This window comes from Neoarius graeffei, chromosome 21 (genome assembly GCF_027579695.1).
Source record: "Neoarius graeffei isolate fNeoGra1 chromosome 21, fNeoGra1.pri, whole genome shotgun sequence".
Taxonomy (NCBI): domain Eukaryota; kingdom Metazoa; phylum Chordata; class Actinopteri; order Siluriformes; family Ariidae; genus Neoarius; species Neoarius graeffei.
The window spans coordinates 45,960,974-45,984,876 of NC_083589.1; the positions used below are offsets into that span (position 1 = coordinate 45,960,974).

A 23,903-nucleotide genomic window follows, 5' to 3' on the forward strand; every position below is an offset into this window, starting at 1 on the left:
GAAGCAAACGTTATGTATGAGGACAGCATTAAAGAGAATTTATATTTTACTGGCCACGCAATATTCGATTTTTCATTCTGCTAGACAAAAGGTCTATGGACCAGTACTGCACAAAATCACTCATAAAGGAGACAGGAGAAAAACACTTGAGATATAATGACTCTAACCTGTCCCCAGATCAAAGGGTTTCCATCACTGAGGGAGTCACAGTATAGTGCTTTCTCCTGGATGTGGATGTCGGTTTGTATGAAGACTGAGGTGAGGAAAAGCTGCTGCAGTAGAGGAGAGGAGAGCTGCAATATCTCTGGACACAATCTTCAAGGATAAATATAAAACAAATAAGACACATAAATTCTCTGAGGGTGTATTCAAACATCATCAGGAAGATAATTGCCATTGATATGGTTGTCTGACTTTGTCTGGGCAAGTCCCTCAGGAGCTTCCTCATCCACCGGTTCCTGACAGGCTCCAGAATCTGCAACTGACGGAAGAGTAAAGTGGCTCCAAATCTCACTGCAGGCTTTCTTGGCTAGTGCATGCTGGCCTGTTCGATAGGCCACCTGGAGTAGACAGAGATCGAAATATTATTAGTGAAAGCCTTATGCCTTATACCTCAGGTCTATATGTACGTACTTGAGCCAGATGTGCCCAGGCTGACAACAGAGGCAAGGGGAGGGAGGCTAGGACCGGCCTGGAGGTATCTCCAATACTGTTTCCAATCAGGTTGCCCTGAGCATCATAAGCTGCCACAGCAAAGGTATACTTCTGGTTGGGCTCCAAGCCACTTATGCAAAACAAGCGTTCTCCTCGAGAAGGAATCTAATTGGATCGACAGATTTACTACTTGTATTTTGTAATATTTTGCACAGCAGAAAATCACAACTATATTCTGATATGTTGTACATAAACGACTCGGAAGACAGTTGCAGTACAATGTAATCCAAACAGCCTGGTACAAATACTATAGGTCAGAGCAAAAATATTAGTTTTATGTATGCATCAGCATTTTTAAAAATTGTTTGATTCTTTTATCTTTACATTTTATTAATAGCTTCAGTGTGTATGTTTTGAATTTACAACATTTTTCATAAACTAGCAAAAAACCTACCGTTTCACCAGTGCCAACCAGGTGGCAGTCTCCAATCCGCACTTTCAGTCTGACACCTTCGACTTCTCTACCATAAATACGGTACCAGCAAACCTGCGCCAAACCAAGATAAATATTTTTAAAGAAATATTTCGCAACTTGTAATTCTACTACACTAATGAAGCAAATATTGTCAGAATAAAAGTACTGTACATTTAAACATAGCTTTGTATATACAGTAGTAGTCCTGTTGTACCTACCATCAAAGTACATACTTTAAATTACTTTTGAAGGTACAGTATATTTACTTTCAAACAAGACATGCAGAAGATAGAAAGGCATATGGTGGAGAAAGTTTTGTATTGTCCCAATGAGGAATGTGTGTACCCTAAAATGAACCTGATTTTATTAACCAAGGACTAGGAAACTGGTCAGCGTGGAGATCAAGCTGGATGGAGCCAAATGCAGGGCAATCCAAGAAGAAAACATGTTCCAGTTTGCAAGAGACTTATAACCGAGGCGGGGGTTCACCTTCCAAGGACAACAACTGCTAAAGCTACATTGAAGTGGTTCAAAACCAAGAACCCAAATGTGTTATAATGGCCCAGTCAAAGCCCAGGCCTCAATCCAACCAAGAATCTGTGGCAAGACTTGAAAATTGCTATCCAGCAGTGGTCTCCATCCAATCTGACAGGGCTTGAGCAATTTTGCCAAAAAGACATATTGGATAAATCAAATAGTAAAAATCCTGAATAAATCCATTTCAATCACAGGTTATAACACTACAAACTGTTGAAAAGCTCAAGAGGGGGTAAATACTTCTGCAAGACTCTGTACTTAAGTAAAAGCAGACAACAAAGGAAACAAAAGGGGGGAAAAAAAAATCACTGAGTAGTGGTGTGCTGAGTGAGATCACCTGCTCTTCCAGCACATATGGCGCTGGTGTGAAAGTTAAAGATCGGTTACTGCGTGACAGCAGCACAGGAGGTGGAGGAGGTCGACACCCTTTTTCCACTCCTGATCCCATCTCTGCAGAAGTAGCAGCACCGACCAGCTGCTTCTCCTCAACACCTGCTTTCTCCAGTAATGCCAAAGCCTCCTGAACAAGAACGGCACCATAAGACAACTGTTACAAAGTTTTTTGCTTATAAACAGTTTAAAGGGCTGATGACACGAACATGACTCTATGCAATTTCTTAAATAAACTATACAACATGGCAAACATGTTAGATTTCTGTTATAATTACGTGAAAAGAAGCTGTTGTTACGCAAATATCCAACTTTTAATTGCACAGCGCAAGAAAACTGGGTCCGTGGCTCGCGGCCATGTTGTGACGTCAGCGGGAGAACACGCTGCGGTTCACTGGCTGTTCTACTCTGGTTCTACTCAATGGAAATGGCGCATGAAAACGCCGGTGAACTCTCTAGTGCTAGCTCTTCCTCTTCTGGGAGTCTAGAATTGTGTTGATCTCTTCCGAATAGAATCTATGATAGCCTACCCTCTTTACCCTTTGCCTCTCGTTGCTAGGCGGCAATTACATGAAAGCCGCAAGCTTTCACAAGCAAATACATGACTGATATCACGCCGACTTTATGATTACATTTATGATTATCATGTAGAATCTATAGCTCTACGTACCTTTATCTTACGTCGTTTCACAACACATGTTCTGCCAGGAGGACTGTCTTTGGATCTGGCATAGCTACTAGTAGACCCCCTCCGGAATACTGGCAGTGTTGCCAGATTGGGAGGAATCCTGCCCAGTTGGGCGGTTTCAAGTGCATTTTGGTGGGTTTTGAACATATTTTGGGCTGGAAAACTTCAGCAGTATCTGGCAACTGATACTGCTGACGTTTTCCAGCCCAAAATATGTTCAAAACCCACCAAAATGCACTTGAAACCGCTCAACTGGGCGGGAAACCTCCCAATCTGGCAACACTGTGTAGGCACTGCTGATGGTAGTAACACACGTTTGTGATGAACTGAACACCCAAGAGATTCTTTTAAGCTGGGAAGGGTGTCAAAACAATCCAAATTAAAGTGTTCAGAGCACAGGACGGATGTTGATGAGGGCTCCCACTTGTCACGAGTGCGCCTGACTTGCTTCACCCACTTCGCATGCAGCTCGGGATCTCTGGGAAACTTGAATAAACTTACCCCATCCTTGAAGGTTTTGGAGCAAAAGCCGGCAACACAACGCGAAGGCATAATAACTATATATATATATATATATATATATATATATATATATATATATATATATATATAAAATAATACTAATAATGACAAACTGAACACCTGTCGCATCAACAACAAACTGGTAAGTTAGGAGGAAGGTTCTTTCGCTGACGTCATATAGCTCCTCCTCCTCTTTCATCTCCTGGGTGCTGCAGCCCCGTCAAATTTGCCCAAATAGCCGCGTTTTTTATCATAACTTGTAAAATAGGCACCTTCGTGAATTAATATATGGATCATCGGGAATTACTTTTTATGTTATAAAACATCGCCAAAGATGTCAAAAACGTGTCATCAGCACTTTAAATAGTGATTTTACATACTGACCTCAAGTAGCTTTTTGGTGCCTCTGTTAGTAGCATCTTTTTTATAGGAGACTAAGGCCTTCTGCACCAGAAACAAAACTTTGGAGATTTTATTCTTCTTCATCTTCTCTTGCAGTGCACATTCTGTTACAAATAAACAAAGACACTGCAGCACTGCTCAGGCTGTATTCTGCATATACAAGATTCTGTTTACACTCTTGGACTTTTTTAACAGGAAATAAAAAAAAAGTCGTTCTCAAAGGTGTGAAAATAAAAGTGAGTAAGAGCAAGATGAATTTACCTGCTCTGGCTCTCTTTGAATGCACAGCAGTAGACTGCCCTTGTGCACTCTGCATAAGTGGCCTCTTTCTCTCTTCAGGATTCTCATCGTCTGAATTAGAAAACATACGGTAGCTGTCAAGTGATATTCAGAACGTGTCATTATTATTATTATTATTTACAAAGTTATGGGTGTGAGTGGGTAGTGGGGTGTCACACCTGGGTAAGTATCTAGGAGTTTGAGAGACACTCTGTGCTGGAAAGCCAATAGTTCCATATGCATATCCATTGCAAGAGATCTCATGCATGAACTGCTAGCGCTCTCAGTCTGTCCATCTCCAGGTCTCAAATGTTCTCTGCTAAACTTCTGAGGAAAAATCACGACAGCTCTTTTTTCCAGGACTTGCAGTTCAGTGCTTTATATCCACACTTAATTCTGCAAAATATGACTTTTTCATGATTAAGTTCTTTTTGGGGACTTAATTTCAGTGCATAGATTCCTCTTACCTGCAGTTCCAAACTACCCCGTGTTTTGGAAAATCAGAGCTGAACATATAACAGATAAGTTATTAAGTTATAAAAGCCTATCACATTCAAATATGGGGAAAGTGCTATGGGTGTAAGCTTGGGGTGTTTTAATCGGAGTCTTCATATAATCTTGAGGGTGATGAAGTGTCAGCAGCAATAGTATTTTAGCATGCTAGCTGTTAGCATGTTTGCCTTTGCATGTTAGCCACAGCATGTTAGCCATTAGCATGTTAGCATGCTAACAGTCAGTGAGGTAGCCGTTAGCATGCTAGCTGTTAGCATGTTTGCCTTGGCATGTTTGCATGGTAGCTGTTAGCCATTAGCTTATTAGCATGCTGCCTTTTAACATATTAGCTTTATCATGTTAGCATGCTAACAGTTAACATGTTAGCCGTTAGCATGTAATCCATTAGCATGCTAGCTGTTAACATATTAACCTTAAAGGAACAGTCCACTGTACTTCCATAATGAAATATGCTCTTATCCGAATTGAGACGAGCTGCTCCGTACCTCTCCGAGCTTTGCGCGACCTCCCAGTCAGTCAGACGCAGTCAGACGCGCTGTCACTCCTGTTAGCAATGTAGCTAGGCTCAGTATGGCCAATGGTATTTTTGGGGGCTGTAGTTAGATGCGACCAAACTCTTCCGCGTTTTTCCTGTTTACATAGGTTTATATGACCAGTGATATGAAACAAGTTCAGTTACACAAATTGAAACGTAGCGATTTTCTATGCTATGGAAAGTCCGCACTATAATGACAGGCGTACTAACACCTTCTGCGCGCTTCGGCAGCGCATTGATACGGAGCTCAGATATCAATGCGCTGCCGAAACGCGCAGAAGGTGTTAGTACGCCTGTCATTATAGTGCGGACTTTCCATAGCATAGAAAATCGCCACGTTTCAATTTGTGTAACTGAACTTGTTTCATATCACTGGTCATATAAACCTATGTAAACAGGAAAAACGTGGAAGAGTTTGGTCGCATCTAACTACAGCCCCAAAAAATACCATTGGCCATGCTGAGCCTAGCTACATTGCTAACAGGAGTGACAGCGCGTCTGACTGCGTCTGACTGACTGGGAGGTTGCGCAAAGCTCAGACAGGTACAGAGCAGCTCGTCTCAATTCAGATAAGAGCATATTTCATTATGGAAGTACGGTGGACTGTTCCTTTAACATGTTAACATGCTAACAGCTACCGTGGTATCCATTAGCATGTTAGCTGTTAGCATGTTTGCCTTGGCATGTTAACATGGTAGCTGTTATCCATTAACATATTAGCTGTTAGCATATTAGCGTTAGCATGCTAGCTGTTAGCATTTTAACATGCTAACTGTTAGCATGTTAGCATTCTAGCTGTGAACATGTTAGCACTAGCATGTTCATGTGTTAGCCTTAGCATATTAGCATGCTAGCTTTTAGAATGCTAGCAGTTAGAATGTTAGCCATAGAATTTTAACATGTTAGCATTAGCATGCTAGCACTTAGAATGCTAGCATGCTAGATGTTAATAGTTTGTTGCACCATCACAATCGCGCTGCGAACTCAGCCATTTAAACCCCTGCCAAACATGCTCTCTCTCGATCAAGCCCTTCTTCTACAGCTGAGCAAGAACACATTGCATTTTCTCTGCAGAAATGCATCCTATTTCGTTCTCTTCTCATTCTTATGTGAACTAGAGACTAATTGGAGATACTAGCTTCAGTGGACTGTGTGGTACAGTACTACCTGTAGGTACACAGTATCACAGATGGCAGAGGCATCACGAGGGAGACGTGCAGTCCTGCCTCTTGACACACACTCCAGGCCTTTCTCCAGCATAGTCCATGCCAGCTCAAGACGTTCTGTTTGCGAGTTCTGAAAACATGTACAGATACTAATTGTAATTAAGTCATGCTAAATCTCATTACTCAGTATCAGACCATTCAATTAGTACTTTCATGTGCATTTAATTAAGACACAAATCAGACTTGGATGAGCGTACCATACTCAGTGTGACTGTAGGTTTCTCTGCAGGGGTGGACTGTAGACTGCTGCCTTTATTCGAGTCTACACAGACAAAAGCAAAGTCATGTGATTTTATATATATAGTTTATCATAAATGAATGCAAATGATTTGGTCTAGCAAGTTATGGTTTCTCATATTAATCTAAAAAAGTGTCAATTCAGTCAGCAAAATAATGTGTAATTGCATGCCTTCTGTTGGGATGATCAGTGGAGGTGAGTCTGCATTGTCCTCCAGCACTGAGGTCAGTCTAAGAGTCATCTCAGCCACTGCCACCGGGTCTATATCAGCCAGCTGACACATATAGGCCACTTCACACAGAAGGAACAGAGTCTGGACCCACTGCATAATAAAGCCACAATTAACTGCATTCGTTAATAACAGTTCTCTTTGAGTTTAGGTGAATATTGACAGCAAACTTTATTTCTGAAGAGGTACTTTTTATATAAAGATAAGACAAATGGATCTCTTGCTGAAAATGTATCGCCTTTCTGTAGTCACGATTATCGAATGGTATATAAAGCGCATCTGTGATTTACAGACAGTGACTTATGAATGGGGGCAGCACGGTGGTGTAGTGGTTAGCGCTGTCGCCTCACAGCAAGAAGGTCCTGGGTTCGAGCCCCGGGGCCGGCGAGGGCCTTTCTGTGCGGAGTTTGCATGTTCTCCCCGTGTCCGCGTGGGTTTCCTCCGGGTGCTCCGGTTTCCCCCACAGTCCAAAGACATGCAGGTTAGGTTAACTGGTGACTCTAAATTGACCGTAGGTGTGAATGTGAGTGTGAATGGTTGTCTGTGTCTATGTGTCAGCCCTGTGATGACCTGGCGACTTGTCCAGGGTGTACCCCGCCTTTCGCCCGTAGTCAGCTGGGATAGGCTCCAGCTTGCCTGCGACCCTGTAGAAGGATAAAGCGGCTAGAGATAATATGAGAGACTTATGAATGCCTGTGTTGTTTCTCTGTCATATTTGTGTGACTGTTTGTAATAATGATATACGCAGTGTAATGTATGGGAGAGGTATATATCAGGATAGATGGACAGAAAGCTTCTTCGTATTCCTTAAAATTAAGTGCAGACCCAATAGGTGCAATAATATCAATTTTTGTGGTGCTTACTGTATGTGTTAATGCATATTTTAAGCATTTTACTGTTTTCACATTTATTTAGGTAGATTTTATAACAAATGAAATGCTAAGTATAGAGTTAATCAGAAGTTAAAGTTTTCACTGAACAATTGAAGTAAGCTATTTAGAAGTCAAAAGATCTGGCTCTTATTGTTAAGCTGCGCCTAGTGCTTCGATTCCGTTTCCATTTAACCATCAAGTAATATTAACTGGCGTTGAGTGGTATATCAGATAGACGAGTTCAATATCATGGTAGCTGAATGGAATATATCTGATATACCACGAAAAAAAGCCAGCTAATATTATTATTATAATATATACACATTCCTTTCGGGTGTTCAACATGTCTTTCTCTTTCAAAATTCTCTCAAAATCTTCCGTATTTAACTAAACAAACCTGGCGGCCATGTTTGTTTACAAATTGTCACAGTCACTCGCTAGTGCGGAACTTTTACATCTCCGACATGTCTCTTTTCTAGTTTTTCGATGTCCATTGATATGCTTTTCTCTTGTAAATATGTATGAAGAATATCTAATGAAGTTTTGGTAGCCTTTCGTTTGTTCAACGTGTCTTTCTCTTTCCCGCCGAACAAAGAAATGCTTCTGCGCATGCACAGCAGAAAACTCTCTCATTGGATATTCGCATCAGCTCCGACGTGTGATGTCATGTTGTCTTGATAACCATGCAATATCGTAAACCATATTCAATGCTCATTCTCCATTGGGTAGAGTGACATACTATACCGTATGTAGGATAAGCGATATGCAAACAATATTGCATGCTATCAAACCAAATGAATGAAACCCGCTAGAAGAGAATAGAATACATGGTTTTATTCCATGGAAAAAGTGTCCTGTATGTATAATAATTTACAATAACACATTTCCACATTCAGTATTCAATATGTTTGAACTGAATGCTGGTATGTTAACCCCCATAGTTATGTTTGCTGAAGCAGGTTCTAAAACAGCAACACACTAAAGTGAGCACCAAAATGACCAGACTAAAACTAAGAGTGAGTCTTGAGTCACTTCTTGAACCTGAGTTCAGACTTATGATTCAATTGTAGAGAGAGAGTACAGTTCAACCCTGATTCAACTGATCACCTGCAGCAGCGTACTATACATATTGTGGATATCCAGACCAAAGAACACAAAAAAATTCTGAATAAAGTTCATAACATACTAATCTTTATTTCTGTGATTTCTACTTGAACTTGGTTTTTATACATTTCCCATCAACATACAGTACCAGTCAAAAGTTTGGACACTCCTACTCATTCATAGGTTTCTCTGTATTTTGTACATTGTAGATTTTCTACATTATAGAATAATACTGAAGACATCAAAACTATGAAATAACATATGGAACATGTATGGAATTATGTGGTGAACAAAAGAGTGTTCAAAAAAATATGTTTCGTATTTTAGATTCTTCAAAGTAGCCACTGTTTACCTTGATGCCGTTTTGCACACTACTGGCATTATCTTAACCAGCTTCATGAGGTAGTCACCTGGAATGCGTTTCAGTTAACAGCTCTGCCTCGTCAAAAATTAATTAGCGCAATTTCTTGACTTCTTAATGTGTTTGAGATCAAACAGTAAATAATAAATAAAACAATAACAGTAAATAGCCCTATTCCACAACTGTAGTAATCCATATTGTGTCAAGAACCGCTCAGCTAAGTAAAGAGAAACGACATCCATCATTACTTTAAGACATGAAGTGTCTTTTAATTAATAAAAATAAAGAAAAACAATTGAATTAGAAGGTGTGTACAAACCTTTGACTGGTACTGTATTTCTGACCAATGAATGAAAAGTTCAGGCTGTTTCCAGACCTACCATGAAGTTCTTTTCTGATTCACTTAAATCTGTGCAATGTTAAACCAAATAAAAAAAAAAAAAAATCCAATTTGACTAATTCTTACTAGGTAACAAGACTAAAATATCCATCCATCCATTATCTGTAGCCGCTTATCCTGTTCTACAGGGTCGCAGGCAAGCTGGAGCCTATCCCAGCTGACTACGGGCGAAAGGCGGGGTACACCCTGGACAAGTCGCCAGGTCATCACAGGGCTGACACATAGACATAAACAACCATTCACACTCACGTTCACACTCACGGTCAATTTAGAGCCACCAATTAGCCTAACCTGCATGTCTTTGGACTGTGGGGGAAACCGGAGCACCCGGAGGAAACCCACCCAGACACGGGGAGAACATGCAAACTCCGCACAGAAAGGCCCTCGCCGGCCATTGGGCTCAAACCCAGGACCTTCTTGCTGTGAGGCGACAGTGCTAACCACTACACCACCCTGCCACCCAAGACTAAAATATGAGAAAGTTTATTGCCATTTTAAGATAAAATCGATTTAAGATATTGTCACGAAGTCAAAATAGCACATCAATCTGGCATATACCTTGACTGGGAAGGCCATTTTGGCCATGTAGCATGCTGGGTCAGAGTGTCCAGCCTGAGCTCTCTGAAACACAAGCTTACATTTCGTCCAGAGGAACAGTAAAATATCCAGGACCAGGTCCTCATCTGGTCTGATGTCCTGAACACAGATACACATAGTATACATGAACACAGTCGGCAGTCTTTCACCACTGAAATTACAAGTTGCATAAAATGGCAGAGATGTGTGTATCAGAGAGCTAACCTGGGCTGCTTCAGACACAGACACATGCAGCGTCTGGACCAGATTTAGGAGCGCATCTGTCATGCTAATTAGCTCTGAAGATTGGTCTTTATCTGTGAGTGAAAAATAAAGAAAGTGGTTTGGGTTGGATAATGCTAGTACAGAAGAATGTAGAAAACATTCACAGTACAATATGAAAAGACTGGTGCAAATTTATTTAAACTTGATAACTTAGTCGTACAGTGTACCAATATTTCCACGAACACCCTTATGATCACAGCATAGTTTTAGTCTATGTATATACTCTATAGATTGTTCTGGTATACAAAAATAATAAAAAAAAAAAAAAAAACAGGTGGTGTGAGTCAGCCTGACATGAAGCAGTTAATTATTTTCCAATGACAGCATATCCATTAAGTTTTATTCTTCTCATACCACAACAATCTGTCAATGTGAGCAATTTATAGTTCTTAAAGAAGAAGACATACTTTTTTTATCAGATTGTAAATAGATTTAATGTTTTGGAACACCCAGGAAACAAGATCGTTCCTGTTATCATTTAAATTATACACTATATGGCCAAAAGTTTGTGGACACCTGACCATAACCCCTACGTGTGAAGGAATAAGGAAAGGTACACATATGGGTGTGCGGGTCAGGTGTCCACAAAGTTTTGGCTATATAGTGTAGAAGAATTTCATAGGGGATTTATAGTAATCCCCTCAGCAAGTTCTCTGCTTTCTCTCTCTATGTTCATAAGATTAAAAAAAAAAAAAAATACAGCTTGTCATGTTACCAAGAAAATGCAAATCAAAATACCTCCATCCTGATTCAGAAAATATATGACTCAGAACATATCTGTGCTGATGTTGGAGAATAAAACCATAAATGTTAATTCAACATCCCCTCACAGAAAAGTTCAACACTTTAACAGATATTGATACCAGTTTGAATGTCAGCCATGTGGTCTTTAATCCCCAGCTGGACCCTTTGAGTAGACACAAGACGCTCCATGGCCTCCAGTAGAGTAAGCTCCAGCTCAGCTTTCCGGAAGACATTACCCTCCAGGCTCTACCAAAATTAAAAAAAAAAAAAAAATCAATACACTGCAAAATGCAAAACAGTTCATTTTGAAACACGTCCAGGGGCGTAGCTTGGGGGGGGCTGGGGTGCCCGTGACCCCCCCGGACCATAAATTTTTTCAATAGCCGCATAAGAATATTAAAAAAGCGCCCACTGTAATTTTTCTAACATTTTTTTAAAACTAGATTGTCACCTCAGCCTCATTAGGGTTTCTATAACCTTGTATGGACTTCCTGTGGTTTGGGTGCGAAAACCCAGTTTGTCAGAGTGTGTGCGGGAGAGGTGGATGCAAGTGCAGATATGTTAAATAATACACAGTGCGATATGAGCATAAAGTGCATGGAACACACACAACAGGCAAACAGCAGGCAAAGTCGTAATCGAGGAAACAGGCAGGAGGTCGATCGAGGCACGGACAGAATATCAGAGGCAAAACTATACAAGATCAAGGGACGAGAAACAGGAGTCGAAAAACCAGGAGGTCGACAGAGACAGGAAACAAGGCTCAGTAAGGCACACTAGACGCGGGATAATACTTCGCATTGTCCTTGCATGGGCGCAGTCCTTAAATAGCCCAAACATAGTTCATTGATTAAAGACAGGTGTTCTTTGTTAACGGCGCATGTGCCGGCACTCGTTAGGTGCGTGCGCAGCCCGAGGCGCGCCTTCAGGTGCACGAGCCAAGGTGCGCAGGACTGAAACAGTTCTGTGCAAATGCAACACGAGTGCACAAGAAAGCATGCTCAAGCTGCCAGTGTAGCCGCAGTCTTTTTAGTTGCGAATTACGAGTATTTCCTCTTGTGTTAATAATTCGCCATGTCAAAACAAGCGTAACTTTCTTCCTTCTTTCGACGTGAAGAGAGGTAAGCAATTTATTATATATTTTTTTCCATCAAAGTTGCATTTTGTGGCTTCGAAGCTAAGTTTTAGTGTGCTGTTTCTAGAACACGGCATCAAGAAAACATGGAAGAAACAGCAATAATGGAAGAGCCGGTTTCTAAGCTACCTAAAACTAGCAATGGTAATTATTTTTTTTTACATAATGTACTCAGGCTGCCAGTCAGTGTGTGCCCCCCCCCCCCCCTTTGAAAAATCCTAGCTACGCCCCTGATGTCTATCATTTAACCAGCTGACTTACAGACAGTACTGTCACAAGGTTGTCTGAAAGGTTGCAAAACATGTCCCACTGTTCATATCTAAACAGGAGCTTCACAAACTTCACTGCAGCATCCACTGAAATTTGATTTTTCCCTGTGGTAAAAGTCAGAATAGCCATGAGTTATGCATCAGATCCAGTTAAAATACAGAACATCTAAAAAATGAAGAAGTTTAAGATTCACCAGCTACTGCCATCTCCATGAGGCTGCAATTAGGAGCGAGGGCATTCAAAGACAAAGGCAAGCTTTCATTGCGGACTCGGTCAGAGGAACCAGCATTTCCTAAACCATAAATGAAAGTTAAAACCACAAGCTAAATCAAACAGTGGTTCATTTCTATACAGGCTGGATGAGACAGGAGGGATACCGGATAGTAAGCTGATGCCAGCGGACATGAGCTCGAATGCCACCTTCTGTATATCGGGGTCATCCGGTATGCCAGTCTGCAGGGGTCTGCGGGAACTGTCCGACAGAGCCGCCAATACTGCAAGGAACTGAGCAGCATTTCCGTCAAACAGCTCCATCAAGATGCGCTCAGTTGTTGTACGAGGCCATGGGTTCTGGAGTGAAACCAGAATAATCAAAATAGAAAGAACAGCAGACATGTTAAAACAAAACAAAACAAAAATTATTAGCAGTGTGCAGTATCTATAAATATAAAGCATACTTATAAAATACTTAGTATCATATATATTTAGTATATGTCTATATATTTAAGAGTTATTCCATGAAATCGAGTCGTACATGAGCTGATAGCGCCTCGTCGGCTATAAGCCATGTACAACGAGATTGAGTGGAATAACTTTTATTCTATCCACATTCACTGGATTGTGAAAAACAGAGCATTGGTATTTTCATTTTTTGCAAATTCGATAAATAAAAACTTTATACAAAACGTCCGACAAAATCATTTCCGCTAAGAATGTAAACAAACCGGCGAAATCACAGTAGCAATTTGTGAAAAATGCTATAATAATAATTCTTGAAAAATTAAAAAAAGACTTGTTCTTACCATCAAATATTTTTATTCCATATTTTGTTACTTTTTTGTATTTTTGGTGGTTTTGTTTTCGAGTAGAGTTTTTATTTCGTCCTTGGTTGGTTCAGCAACACGCGCTGCCATTTTATTTTTCTCTACTCACGGCATATGAGCTGATAGCCTAGTAGTAGAGTCGCCAATCAGAGTGTGCAATTGCTCGTATCCAGTGAATGTGGGTAGAATATGAAATAAAATGTGTATATATATATATATATATATATAAATAAATAAAAAAGTATAATGTTCTTGCTATACATACTAGAGGGTGTAACCCTGGCATAAAAAGGATACTCACATGCTGATCATCCCTGAGACTGCCCTTCTGTTTCAACCTGAAAAATCCTTTAGGTTTTCTCCGAGATTCATACACTGAGCGTTTAAACACCATGACTGCAACCTACACGCCAACACAGCAGCATTACAAAAGCTTGGATAAACACACATTCACCATAGCATAACAATAAATCAGGTACCATAAAGAATCCAATTTAATATCATAAAGCTATAGTCAGTGATATTGGTGGACGTTAACTGAATCCAAACAAATATAGCTCCTCTCATCACTGTTCCCTAAGAACATGCGATCAGAAGTAATAAATGTTGGTTTAAGCTAGACAAAGGACCTGACAGTACGAAGAAACAAATGCCTCTTTGCCATGTCTGGTTGTATGTTGATTTTTTCCCCTTCCATTTACAGAGACTAGGGCATCACAGAGACCAGGTTACTGACCGCTTCCAAAAATAACTTTAAAAAAAAAAAAAGAGTTCTGAAATGTCTGATCCTGTTTTTAGCAGAAATCCTTTTCAAAGATGAGTTCATCCATACTTTGATGGTGGCGTCTTTAAAGGCTTGTTTTGTGTCTGGTGATGATGGAACCCCACTCAACTTCTCCAACTTCCCTAGTTCATCTATTTTACCAAGAGCTCGTCGAGCAAACACCTGGCCAAAATAAAAGACACAATGTAGTGAATAAGAGAAGCCTAAACTAAGCCTATAGCCTCGCAGATTATGATGGTTACACATGCAGATTCCTCATCTCTCTTTGTAGCCATATTATATTATAGTTACATGGGTGATTCCATGATTGAGGTAATTTTCTCTTGCAAATCTTAAATAAGCTTTTAAAAATCATTTTTCAACACTCAATCTAAGAAAGCATGCGTTTAATCATTTACAAAACATGATAACCCTGCTCACGCAACATTTTCTCAATATTTTTGCTGACTATGCCTGAATTTTGCTCTTAAATCAGTAACAGGGTTGAAATTTTTTTTTGCATAGAATTACCAAATACACAAGGTGGTTAACTAGCACCCATGCAAATAAAATGATAACATTAAGGTCATTCTATTTATTCACTTCAACCTTATTTTAATTATATTTTTTACTTTCAATCTATAATTGCACTTTTCCTTTTCTTCCTATGATCTTGATGCAGTCTGAATGATGCACCTTCCTTTTGAATATGTGACGCTTGGAATATTTAATTTCATGAGTGGATTAATGTTATGGAACACAATTAAAATGTACATTTTTCATAACCTATATTGCATGACTCATTGAAAATAACATTTCAATATGATATCTTAAATGGTTTCACACATGAATGCAAAATATAATATTGTTTTCATTATTATATCTCAAGGTAAAGTGGAATAATACTGGGCTAGAACAGGCAAAAATGACCATTCATAGGTTTTATTATTGATTTTAAGTTATTTTTGTGAAAAAGGACATAGTTTATAGAGAAGGTGTCTGAAATGTATTTTACCTTTCGTTTACATACCTATATACTGGATTTGTGTACAGTGGTGCTTGAAAGTTTGTGAACCCTTTAGAATGTTCTATATTTCTGCATAAATATGACCTAAAACATCTTCAGATTTTCACACAAGTCCTAAAAGTAGATAAAGAGAACCCGGTTAAACCAATGAAACAAAAATATTATACTTGGTCATTTATTTATTGAGGAAAATGATCCAATATTACATATCTGTGAGTGGAAAAAAGTATGTGAACCTTTGCGTTCAGTATCTGGTGTGACCCCCCTTGTGCAGCAATAACTGCAACTAAACGTTTCCGGTAACTGTTGACAGGGGTTAAATTGGGATTGGTTATGTGGGGGGGGGGCTCTGCCTCGTACCCGCCCCTGCCCCCGCCACCCTGCCCCAATATACTTTTTGGAAAATAACCCTCTAATTTGATAACCATATCATATTGCACAGAGATATACACCTTATCTGTGTGTTGTAGGCCTATGTGTGTCTTGTAGTGCCCCCCTACACATTATGGCAGTTTGAATGTAGATTGGTTGGCCAATGTAACAGATTGTACAGGTTGTTGTACATTGGTTTGAAGGAAATGATTAGTGGGGGGTCTGGGGGTCCTCCCCCAGAAGCTTTTTATTATCATACATGTTATTTGCTGAATTCTGGTGCATTTTAATAAGTTGTTAGCTGACTTTACAGAGGTAGGTTGAGCAATATCATGTTAAATCTTGTCACATGCCTACAGGTGAAAAATGTGAAGGAGAAATGTTCAGTGAGAAAATTTGAAGGCTTGCACAATCTTAAACCAAAACAGTTGATTTATTTTGGAGGATAAATGTTAAATATGCCAAAACACTGTCAGTCAAATTGTCAATCAAATATATTCATGCAGTGAATGCAACCAAATACAAACAACACTATAACATTGGAAGCATTTAATATTATTGTTATTATTATGTATTCAATTATTTATTTGGCATGTGGTGCTTTTTGTATTGTCTAGAACATACATAAGATGAGCATATTATAGCAGCAAAATAGATGCACAATCATTTGAATGCAGCAAGTTTTGCTGCATTCAAATGATTGTGCTTCTATTTTGCTGCTATAATATGCTCATCTTATGTATGTTCTAGACAATACAAAAAGCACCACATGCCAAATAAATAATTGAATACATAATAATAACAATAATTACACTAATAATACACTAATATTAACAATAAATAATAATAAATTAACATTAAATTAAATATTAACAATAAATAATAAAACACTAATAATATTAACAATACAATGGACATAATCATTATCATATTTTTTATTATTAAAACAAAATATCAAATAATACTGAAGAGGGGAAAAAATAATACTGATCTAAATATGTTGTGTTTTTATTTTTAGACAGTATGTGTTTTGCTAAACACATACTGTCTAAAAATAAAAACAACATATTTAGATAAGTATTATTTTTTCCCCTCTTCAGTATTATTTGATATTTTTTATTATTAAAAACAAAATATGATAATGATTGGATCGTATGCAGGTAAAAGGGGAGACGGTGTACGGAGAAAATTATAAACAAGTCACAACGCTGAAACACAAGCCCAAAAACCCGCAAACCACGACTTCTGATTTTTTTTAAAGCGAGCTCACAAAAAAAGAAACCCCAAAGTCGCTTATAAAAAGCGGAATTGGCAACCCACGCAGTGTTCCAGAAACCAGAATCTCTGATCGCAAGTTCTGTTCTAAATAGCTTTGACAGGTCGTCTTGTTATCAGGAAAACTATGATCTATCTCATAAAAGTCATGGGTTTATTGATTAATAAAACGATATTTAATTATTCAGAACTGAAAATCGTGAAAAGGGTTTGTTGCTTTTGATGTGTGCGTGATCATATGCCATCCGCTCCGAGCTTATGTGCCGGGGCTCAGCCCCGGACAGCCCCGGCCCAATTTAACCCCTGACTGTTGATCAGTCCTGCACACCGGCTTGGAGGAATTTTAGCCCATTCCTCCGTACGGAACAGCTTCAACTCTGGGATGTTGGTGGATTTCCTCACATGAACTGCTCGCTTCAGGTCCTTCCACAACATTTCGATTGGATTAAGGTCAGGACTTTGACTTGGCCATTCCAAAACATTAACTTTATTCTTCTTTAACCATTCTTTGGTACAGTAGAACGACTTGTGTGCTTAGGGTCGTTGTCTTGCTGCATGACCCACCTTCTCTTGAGATTCAGTTCATGGACAGATGTCCTGACATTTTCCTTTAGAATTCATTGGTATAATTCAGAATTCATTGTTCCATCAATGATGGCAAGCCGTCCTGGCCCAGATGCAGCAAAACAGGCCCAAACCATGATACTACTACCACCATGTTTCACAGATGGGATAAGGTTCTTATGCTGGAATGCAGTCTTTTCCTTTCTCCAAACATAATGTTTCTCATTTTTCCAATAGCCTTCTGGCTTGTCCACATGATCTTTAGCAAACTGCAGACAAGCAGCAATGTTCTTTTTGGAGAGCTGTGGCTTTCTCCTTGCAACCCTGCCATGCACACCATTGTTGTTCAGTGTTCTCCTCATGGTGGACTCATGAACATTAACATTAGCCAATGTGAGAGAGGCCTTCAGTTGCTTAGAAGTTACCCTGGGGTCCTTTGTGACCTCGCCGACTATTACATGCCTTGCTCTTGGAGTGATCTTTGTTGGTCGACCACTCCTGGGGAGGGTAACAATGGTCTTGAATTTCCTCCATTTGTACACAATCTGTCTGACTGTGGATTGGTGGAGTCCAAACTCTTTAGAGATGGTTTTGTAACCTTTTCCAGCCTGATGAGCATCAACAACAATTTTTCTGAGGTCCTCAGAAATCTCCTTTGTTCATGCCATGATGCACTTCCACAAACATGTTGTGAAGATCAGACTTTGATCGATCCCTGTTCTTTAAATAAAACAGGGTGCCCACTCACACCTGATTGTCATCCCATTGATTGAAAACACCTGACTAATTTCACCTTCAAATTAACTGCTAATCCTAGAGGTTCACATACTTTTGCCACTCACAGATATGTAATATTGGATCATTTTCCTCAATAAATAAATGACCAAGTATAATATTTTGGTCTCATTTGTTTAACTGGGTTCTCTTTATCTACTTTTAGGACTTGTGTGAAAATCTGATGATGTTTTAGGTCATATTTATGCAGAAATATAGAAAATTCTAAAGGGTTCACAAACTTTCAAGCACCACTGTATGTATTATCAGTAGGAAACAAATGGCAACTTAATCATGGATTCACCCATTTAACTTAAGGCATACTGTTTATTTACTGCTATAAAATATTCAGTAAATACAGTACAACTAACGTGAACAGGAAAGCTATGTAGGTATTAAAGGGAGGAATATACGCTTAAAGGATTGAAAATTTTAAGAGGGGAAACATAGTTCCATGCTCTTCCATCAGCTTTATAACAATCAGGACAGCATCGTCATCATTTTAGCATTACAGAGACAGCAGCGTGGTTTTGATCATTAAAGTGGGAAACTGACCTCTGCCTGCACAGCAGCCTGGCCATCATAGTAACATTCACAAACACTACAGTACAGTGTAGCCCTCCAGGACAGGAAACTTGGAGTTTGCAGTGGGATGGATGTCTCCAGACACACACATGCCCATAGTAAATACTGCAGAGCCTAAGAGAAAGAAACACAGTGGATTGTTTAAAATGGTTTAGAATCCACAATGCTGCATGACGTGCTATTCGTGAAAACATGCATGGTTGGTTGGTTACCTGTGCAGAGTGACTCATGGACATCAAGAACCTACATATGTTATAGATGTACAAAGAACCTGGGGGAGAGAACTGAAATACTTACAACCACATTATGGAACTATTTTACATCACTTTACTTCGGTGAGAAGAGCTGTGATATTACGTACCATTGTACAACAGCCAGCACAGACTCTCATGGGGCAGGATGGCTTGCATAATGATGCGCAAAAATGCTAGAATGCTGAACAGTTTCTGCATCCCGATGTAATCTGGCTGCTTGCACTTCTCGCGTTCCAAGTAAAAAGTACACAAGCATTCCCCATACAGAGCACGGAGCTAACAAACACACAGGCAAGCAGTTAACAGACTTAACAGAACACATCTCTTTGGTCCAGTAGAAGCTACTGAGTAGCTTTTACAAACACATTGGTAGTTCAAATATGCCTAACTGTAAACTTTGCTCCTGCAGTTTGAAAGCCATGTGGGAAGAAGCCCTGCTTGAGTTGCTCCACATCGCTGACGTTCTCCAAACTAGCAGGGGAGAACCGGTATAGGTAGCGTGTGTATCCTTGCCACAGCGCCAATCTGTAAAACTACACACAACAACATAGCAAATGATCTTTATACTCCAGATCTACTTAATAAAGAATCCACATCATCACTGATATGTTTACAACATACACTCAGAGGTCACTGTAACAATAGTACTATGCCAGTCACCAAAGAGAATCCATAATTACCAGTGCCACTCAGTGCATGGTATGTTATATTTATATCCCTCATCAAAAAAATTCCCGTGCAGGGATTGGCCAAGGATGGCTCATGGGACATGAAATAGTCTCACCAGTGATTAAGAAATGTATCTCATGACGTCAAAAATTGAAAAAAAAAAAAAAAAGGATATGGTGTGAGTCAGTCATGGTATATCCTGGATATACCATGAACTGACGTCATAATTTCAAGCTATACTGCCGACTTGAGTCACAGCTGTGGCTCCACAAGCATTTCTGTGTGTGTAGATCTACGTATCATGATCATGCCTAGCAAGGCAGGTGACAGCATAGTACATTGCACATGCACAGGTCGAAGGTCACTCCGACATAAACACAATATGGCTGCCTCCAGTGTGTTTATGTCAAGATTCAATCTTAACAGTTTGGAATTTTTTGATGAAGGATATAAATCAAATATACCATGCACTGAGAGGCACCGGGAATTATGGATTCTCTTCAGTGACTGGCACAGTACTATTTTCTTCAGGGCTGTGCCCCTTACAAAATACTACTATGCCAGTCACCATCCATAATTCATAAATCAGAGAATAAACATGGTTCGTTTAAACAAACACTTAACTGTTCAAATGTTCTATGTTTTAATTAGGAGTATAAGTCTGAATATTGATCTTTTACATTATTTTTAATGTTAACAATTGTATTTTGTAATGTCACAACATCAATTCAGCCCTAGGGCTGCGACTGTGTGATATGAAGTTGTATTCTTAATAAAAAACATTACTACTAATTTCAACCGGAGCCTCTCAGTGCATGCGTCCAATCTCTAGTCACATTTTCAAAACTCTAAACACAATTAGCGCAACACAACATCAGTCTGTTGTGGACCGTACCATTAACATAATGAATGTTGTTTTCACAGACTATGCACCCAATTAGGGCGGCACGGTGGTGTAGTGGTTAGCGCTGTCGCCTCACAGCAAGAAGGTCTGGGTTCGAGCCCCGTGGCCGGCGAGGGCCTTTCTGTGTGGAGTTTGCATGTTCTCCCCGTGTCCGCGTGGGTTTCCTCCGGGTGCTCCGGTTTCCCCCACAGTCCAAAGACATGCAGGTTAGGTTAACTGGTGACTCTAAATTGACCGTAGGTGTGAATGTGAGTGTGAATGGTTGTCTATGTGTCAGCCCTGTGATGACCTGGCGACTTGTCCAGGGTGTACCCCGCCTTTCGCCCGTAGTCAGCTGGGATAGGCTCCAGCTTGCCTGCGACCCTGTAGAAGGATAAAGCGGCTAGAGATAATGAGATGAGATGTTCAAAGCCATGAATATAGTGTAAATCTTTTACTTCTGCAACAAAAGCAGGTCATATTGAAACAGCTGATAAGCATGTTTGAATGAACAGGGGTGGTTTTCCCAAAAGCATTGTAGCACAAAGATCATCATTAAATGGTAGAGCGAGCATCGCAATGAACACTTTCTCTCCTAGTTAAGATGCTCTTAGCGTTAAGAGGCTTTTGGGAAACCCACCCTGGATCATTGAAACACTAAGAAACAGCTGATTTACTGTAAGTTGTGTAAAACAGACCAACTTCAGCTGATTCCAATCTCAAACAAAGACATAATCAGATCTTGAAGTTCTTTCACTTACATGGACATATTTAATAAAAGAAAGGGACATTCTGGTTTGAGTTTGTTTAATGTGGATACACAACAACACAGAGGTGCAGAGAGAGGAAAAAATAATGTCTGGACAAGGAAGAGGAAGATGACCAGGCAGAGGAACAGCTGGACCAGGACATGGGAGAAGAGTAAGAATGCATGGTGCTCAAAGGAGTAAGAACTTTTGTTACTGATGTAATATAGAACAGGACTGGGGTGGGTTTCCCAAAAGCCTCTTAACGCTAAGAGCATCTTAACTAGGAGAGACAGTGTTCGTTGTGATGGATACAGGAAACAGGATAGGTGTTATAACTTATGCAGCATACATGTACATGCATGCATTTTCACTGATAAAACGTAAAAGGCTAATCAAATAATCAGATGAACTGAGACGATCACATTCTGAAGCAAATTAAATAATCTTATACCAGTAACTTAAACACACAATACAAGTTACATGTATTAATCTAAATGCAGGTAAACAACATGGGTCGTTTTTGTTGTTTTTTATCCAAATACGAGTTGGAGCTTACCTGTCTTTGTTCTCGCTTCTTGAAAGCCGATCTTGTGGCCGATTGTTTTGAAACGATCTGACTTTCAGTTGTTTGTTCAGTTCTCCATTCATTCGTTTCTTCCACATAAGGGCGAGATGGCAGCAATATCCAGTTTAGAAATAAGACGGCTGCTCCACTCATTCTCTATTTTGTCCATACGGAGTACCCCGCCATTACTGCTTGGCTCAGGCAATTACTAAAACCTGGGACAGAATGGGACGTCACTGGTTTTAGCAACAACCGCGGGGAGGTCACTGCCCGAGCGATATGTCCCATCCTGTTCCATCCCGGGTTTTACCAACACTCCGGGAGAACTGGTGCAACTGAACTTTGCTTTTTTTAAAAATAAATAAATACTTTTCTTGTAGTTTTCTTTTCCTTTAATTGTTGGGACTGCACCCTCTTTTCAATACGGGCTTATAGCCAACGCTCCTCAACAGATCAGAGGTCTCGTACGAGTCTTCAGTAAAATGTGCAGAGCAGAGGAGAGACCGCTTCGTAGGTGCCCAATGTGCCCGTGAACTTCTCGCAAAACGCGTCTAAATCTTTGCAATTTGAATATTCTTGGGCCATGAATGCAACGTAAATCCACCTTCTCTCATGTTGTTGCACCCGCCAGCAACACATCTACGTGGCATGGCGATAAATTAGCTCAAAATGGAGGATCGGAGTTTCAGTCAGCTCTGTGTTTTAGTATAGCAGAAATGGAGATGAGACCGATAGACTTCCTGCGGTGACGTTACAGACGTCAAGGTCATTCACTCACACCGCTACCTATATAAATCACTTTAATCGTAAAAATTACGGTATTAGATTTATTGTTAACGCTTAAAACTATTCCTGTGCCATTCTTGAGGTCTCAAGGCATTTATAAAAGAAAGTGAGGCCATGGTTCTGCGTATATGCTTTAACGATGATCTTTGTGCTATGATGCTTTTGGGAAACCCACCCCTGTAGAATTTTGTTAGGGGTTATCTCTTTTGTTCTGTTTTTTTTTTTTTTTACTGGATTTGTGTATTTTAATTTTTACACATTGAGAACTCAGAACCAAACTCAGAACTCGGCCATTACACATTTAGAACTAAGAAGTTATAATACAGGTGTGTCTAATAAGGGATAGTCTGACATGCATGATCTATAAAATTGTGGGATAAACTGGGAATAGAGGAAATAAAAGGTCTTACTTTATTCTCGAAAAGAAAATCTGCAATGTCCAGCAGATGCTCCTCATAATAAAGGCTTGGGAGACAAGGTTCATATTTCTTCCAGATCTCAAACAGTTTCAAAGACCTGTCAAAAACAAGTTTCATCAAATCATCAACTAAATGAACATTAAATGTAAACGAAGGCATGACATTCGGACTAAATAAAGGTAAATCAGGATGATGTCAACACGTATATATTTTATACAGATACTATACTGAGTTAGACCCCATGTTTTTACCCTCTTGAATGAGAGAAGTGGTCGAAGGTTGGCGAATCATGAACTCTTTTCATATACAACTTAAACTCTTTTAAATCCTTCTCAAAAGCGGAAATAACAGGGTTAGATTTATCTAAGGCTCCATAATATGAAGCTGGTAAAGGCTCCATTTTAAACCCGAGTAATTATCAATGTGAACCGGGGAGCAAAAGTTTATTAACGTTGCTATGGAGACGCACGGGCTCAGAGCACTGAGGGTTACGTCAAAAATATCTGCATGCTGATTGGCCAATACGCAAGTGACGCGTCCAAGCCGCCATTTTACCACGCACATCCTGTGTACTTGGCTTACACATACGTCATATCCGATCAAATTTGCCCCAAGAAAAGTATTTTCTGACTTTTTCCCCCTTTCATTACCTCCTCTTATTGTCTCAACTTTACCCCCATTATTTACATATCTATATAGCTTTCCCCTTCATTGTTACTGTTTTTTTCCCCTTTTCCAGT

At 39.7% G+C, this 23,903-nt stretch overlaps 1 protein-coding gene across 1 annotated transcript in view; it reads right to left on the reverse strand.

Annotated features, from left to right (window-relative positions):
• Window positions 1-23,563, reverse strand: part of cfap54 (cilia and flagella associated protein 54) — a 69,702-nt gene extending 46,139 nt beyond the window's left edge. The window contains exons 1-25 of the mRNA XM_060903236.1: window positions 23,415-23,563; window positions 23,155-23,260; window positions 19,482-19,625; window positions 19,200-19,368; window positions 19,051-19,109; window positions 18,809-18,952; window positions 14,311-14,424; window positions 13,780-13,881; window positions 12,813-13,005; window positions 12,629-12,727; window positions 12,427-12,539; window positions 11,150-11,276; window positions 10,227-10,318; window positions 9,984-10,121; window positions 6,631-6,781; window positions 6,419-6,471; window positions 6,163-6,291; window positions 4,127-4,274; window positions 3,930-4,019; window positions 3,651-3,772; window positions 2,004-2,186; window positions 1,109-1,201; window positions 634-819; window positions 415-560; window positions 168-315 (exon numbers count right to left, since the gene is read on the reverse strand). Of these exons, the coding sequence (XP_060759219.1) occupies window positions 168-315; window positions 415-560; window positions 634-819; window positions 1,109-1,201; window positions 2,004-2,186; window positions 3,651-3,772; window positions 3,930-4,019; window positions 4,127-4,274; window positions 6,163-6,291; window positions 6,419-6,471; window positions 6,631-6,781; window positions 9,984-10,121; window positions 10,227-10,318; window positions 11,150-11,276; window positions 12,427-12,539; window positions 12,629-12,727; window positions 12,813-13,005; window positions 13,780-13,881; window positions 14,311-14,424; window positions 18,809-18,952; window positions 19,051-19,109; window positions 19,200-19,368; window positions 19,482-19,625; window positions 23,155-23,260; window positions 23,415-23,563 (3,198 nt within the window). The remainder of the gene's footprint in view (window positions 1-167; window positions 316-414; window positions 561-633; window positions 820-1,108; window positions 1,202-2,003; window positions 2,187-3,650; window positions 3,773-3,929; window positions 4,020-4,126; window positions 4,275-6,162; window positions 6,292-6,418; window positions 6,472-6,630; window positions 6,782-9,983; window positions 10,122-10,226; window positions 10,319-11,149; window positions 11,277-12,426; window positions 12,540-12,628; window positions 12,728-12,812; window positions 13,006-13,779; window positions 13,882-14,310; window positions 14,425-18,808; window positions 18,953-19,050; window positions 19,110-19,199; window positions 19,369-19,481; window positions 19,626-23,154; window positions 23,261-23,414) is intronic.
• Between the last annotated feature and the right edge of the window lie 340 nt (window positions 23,564-23,903).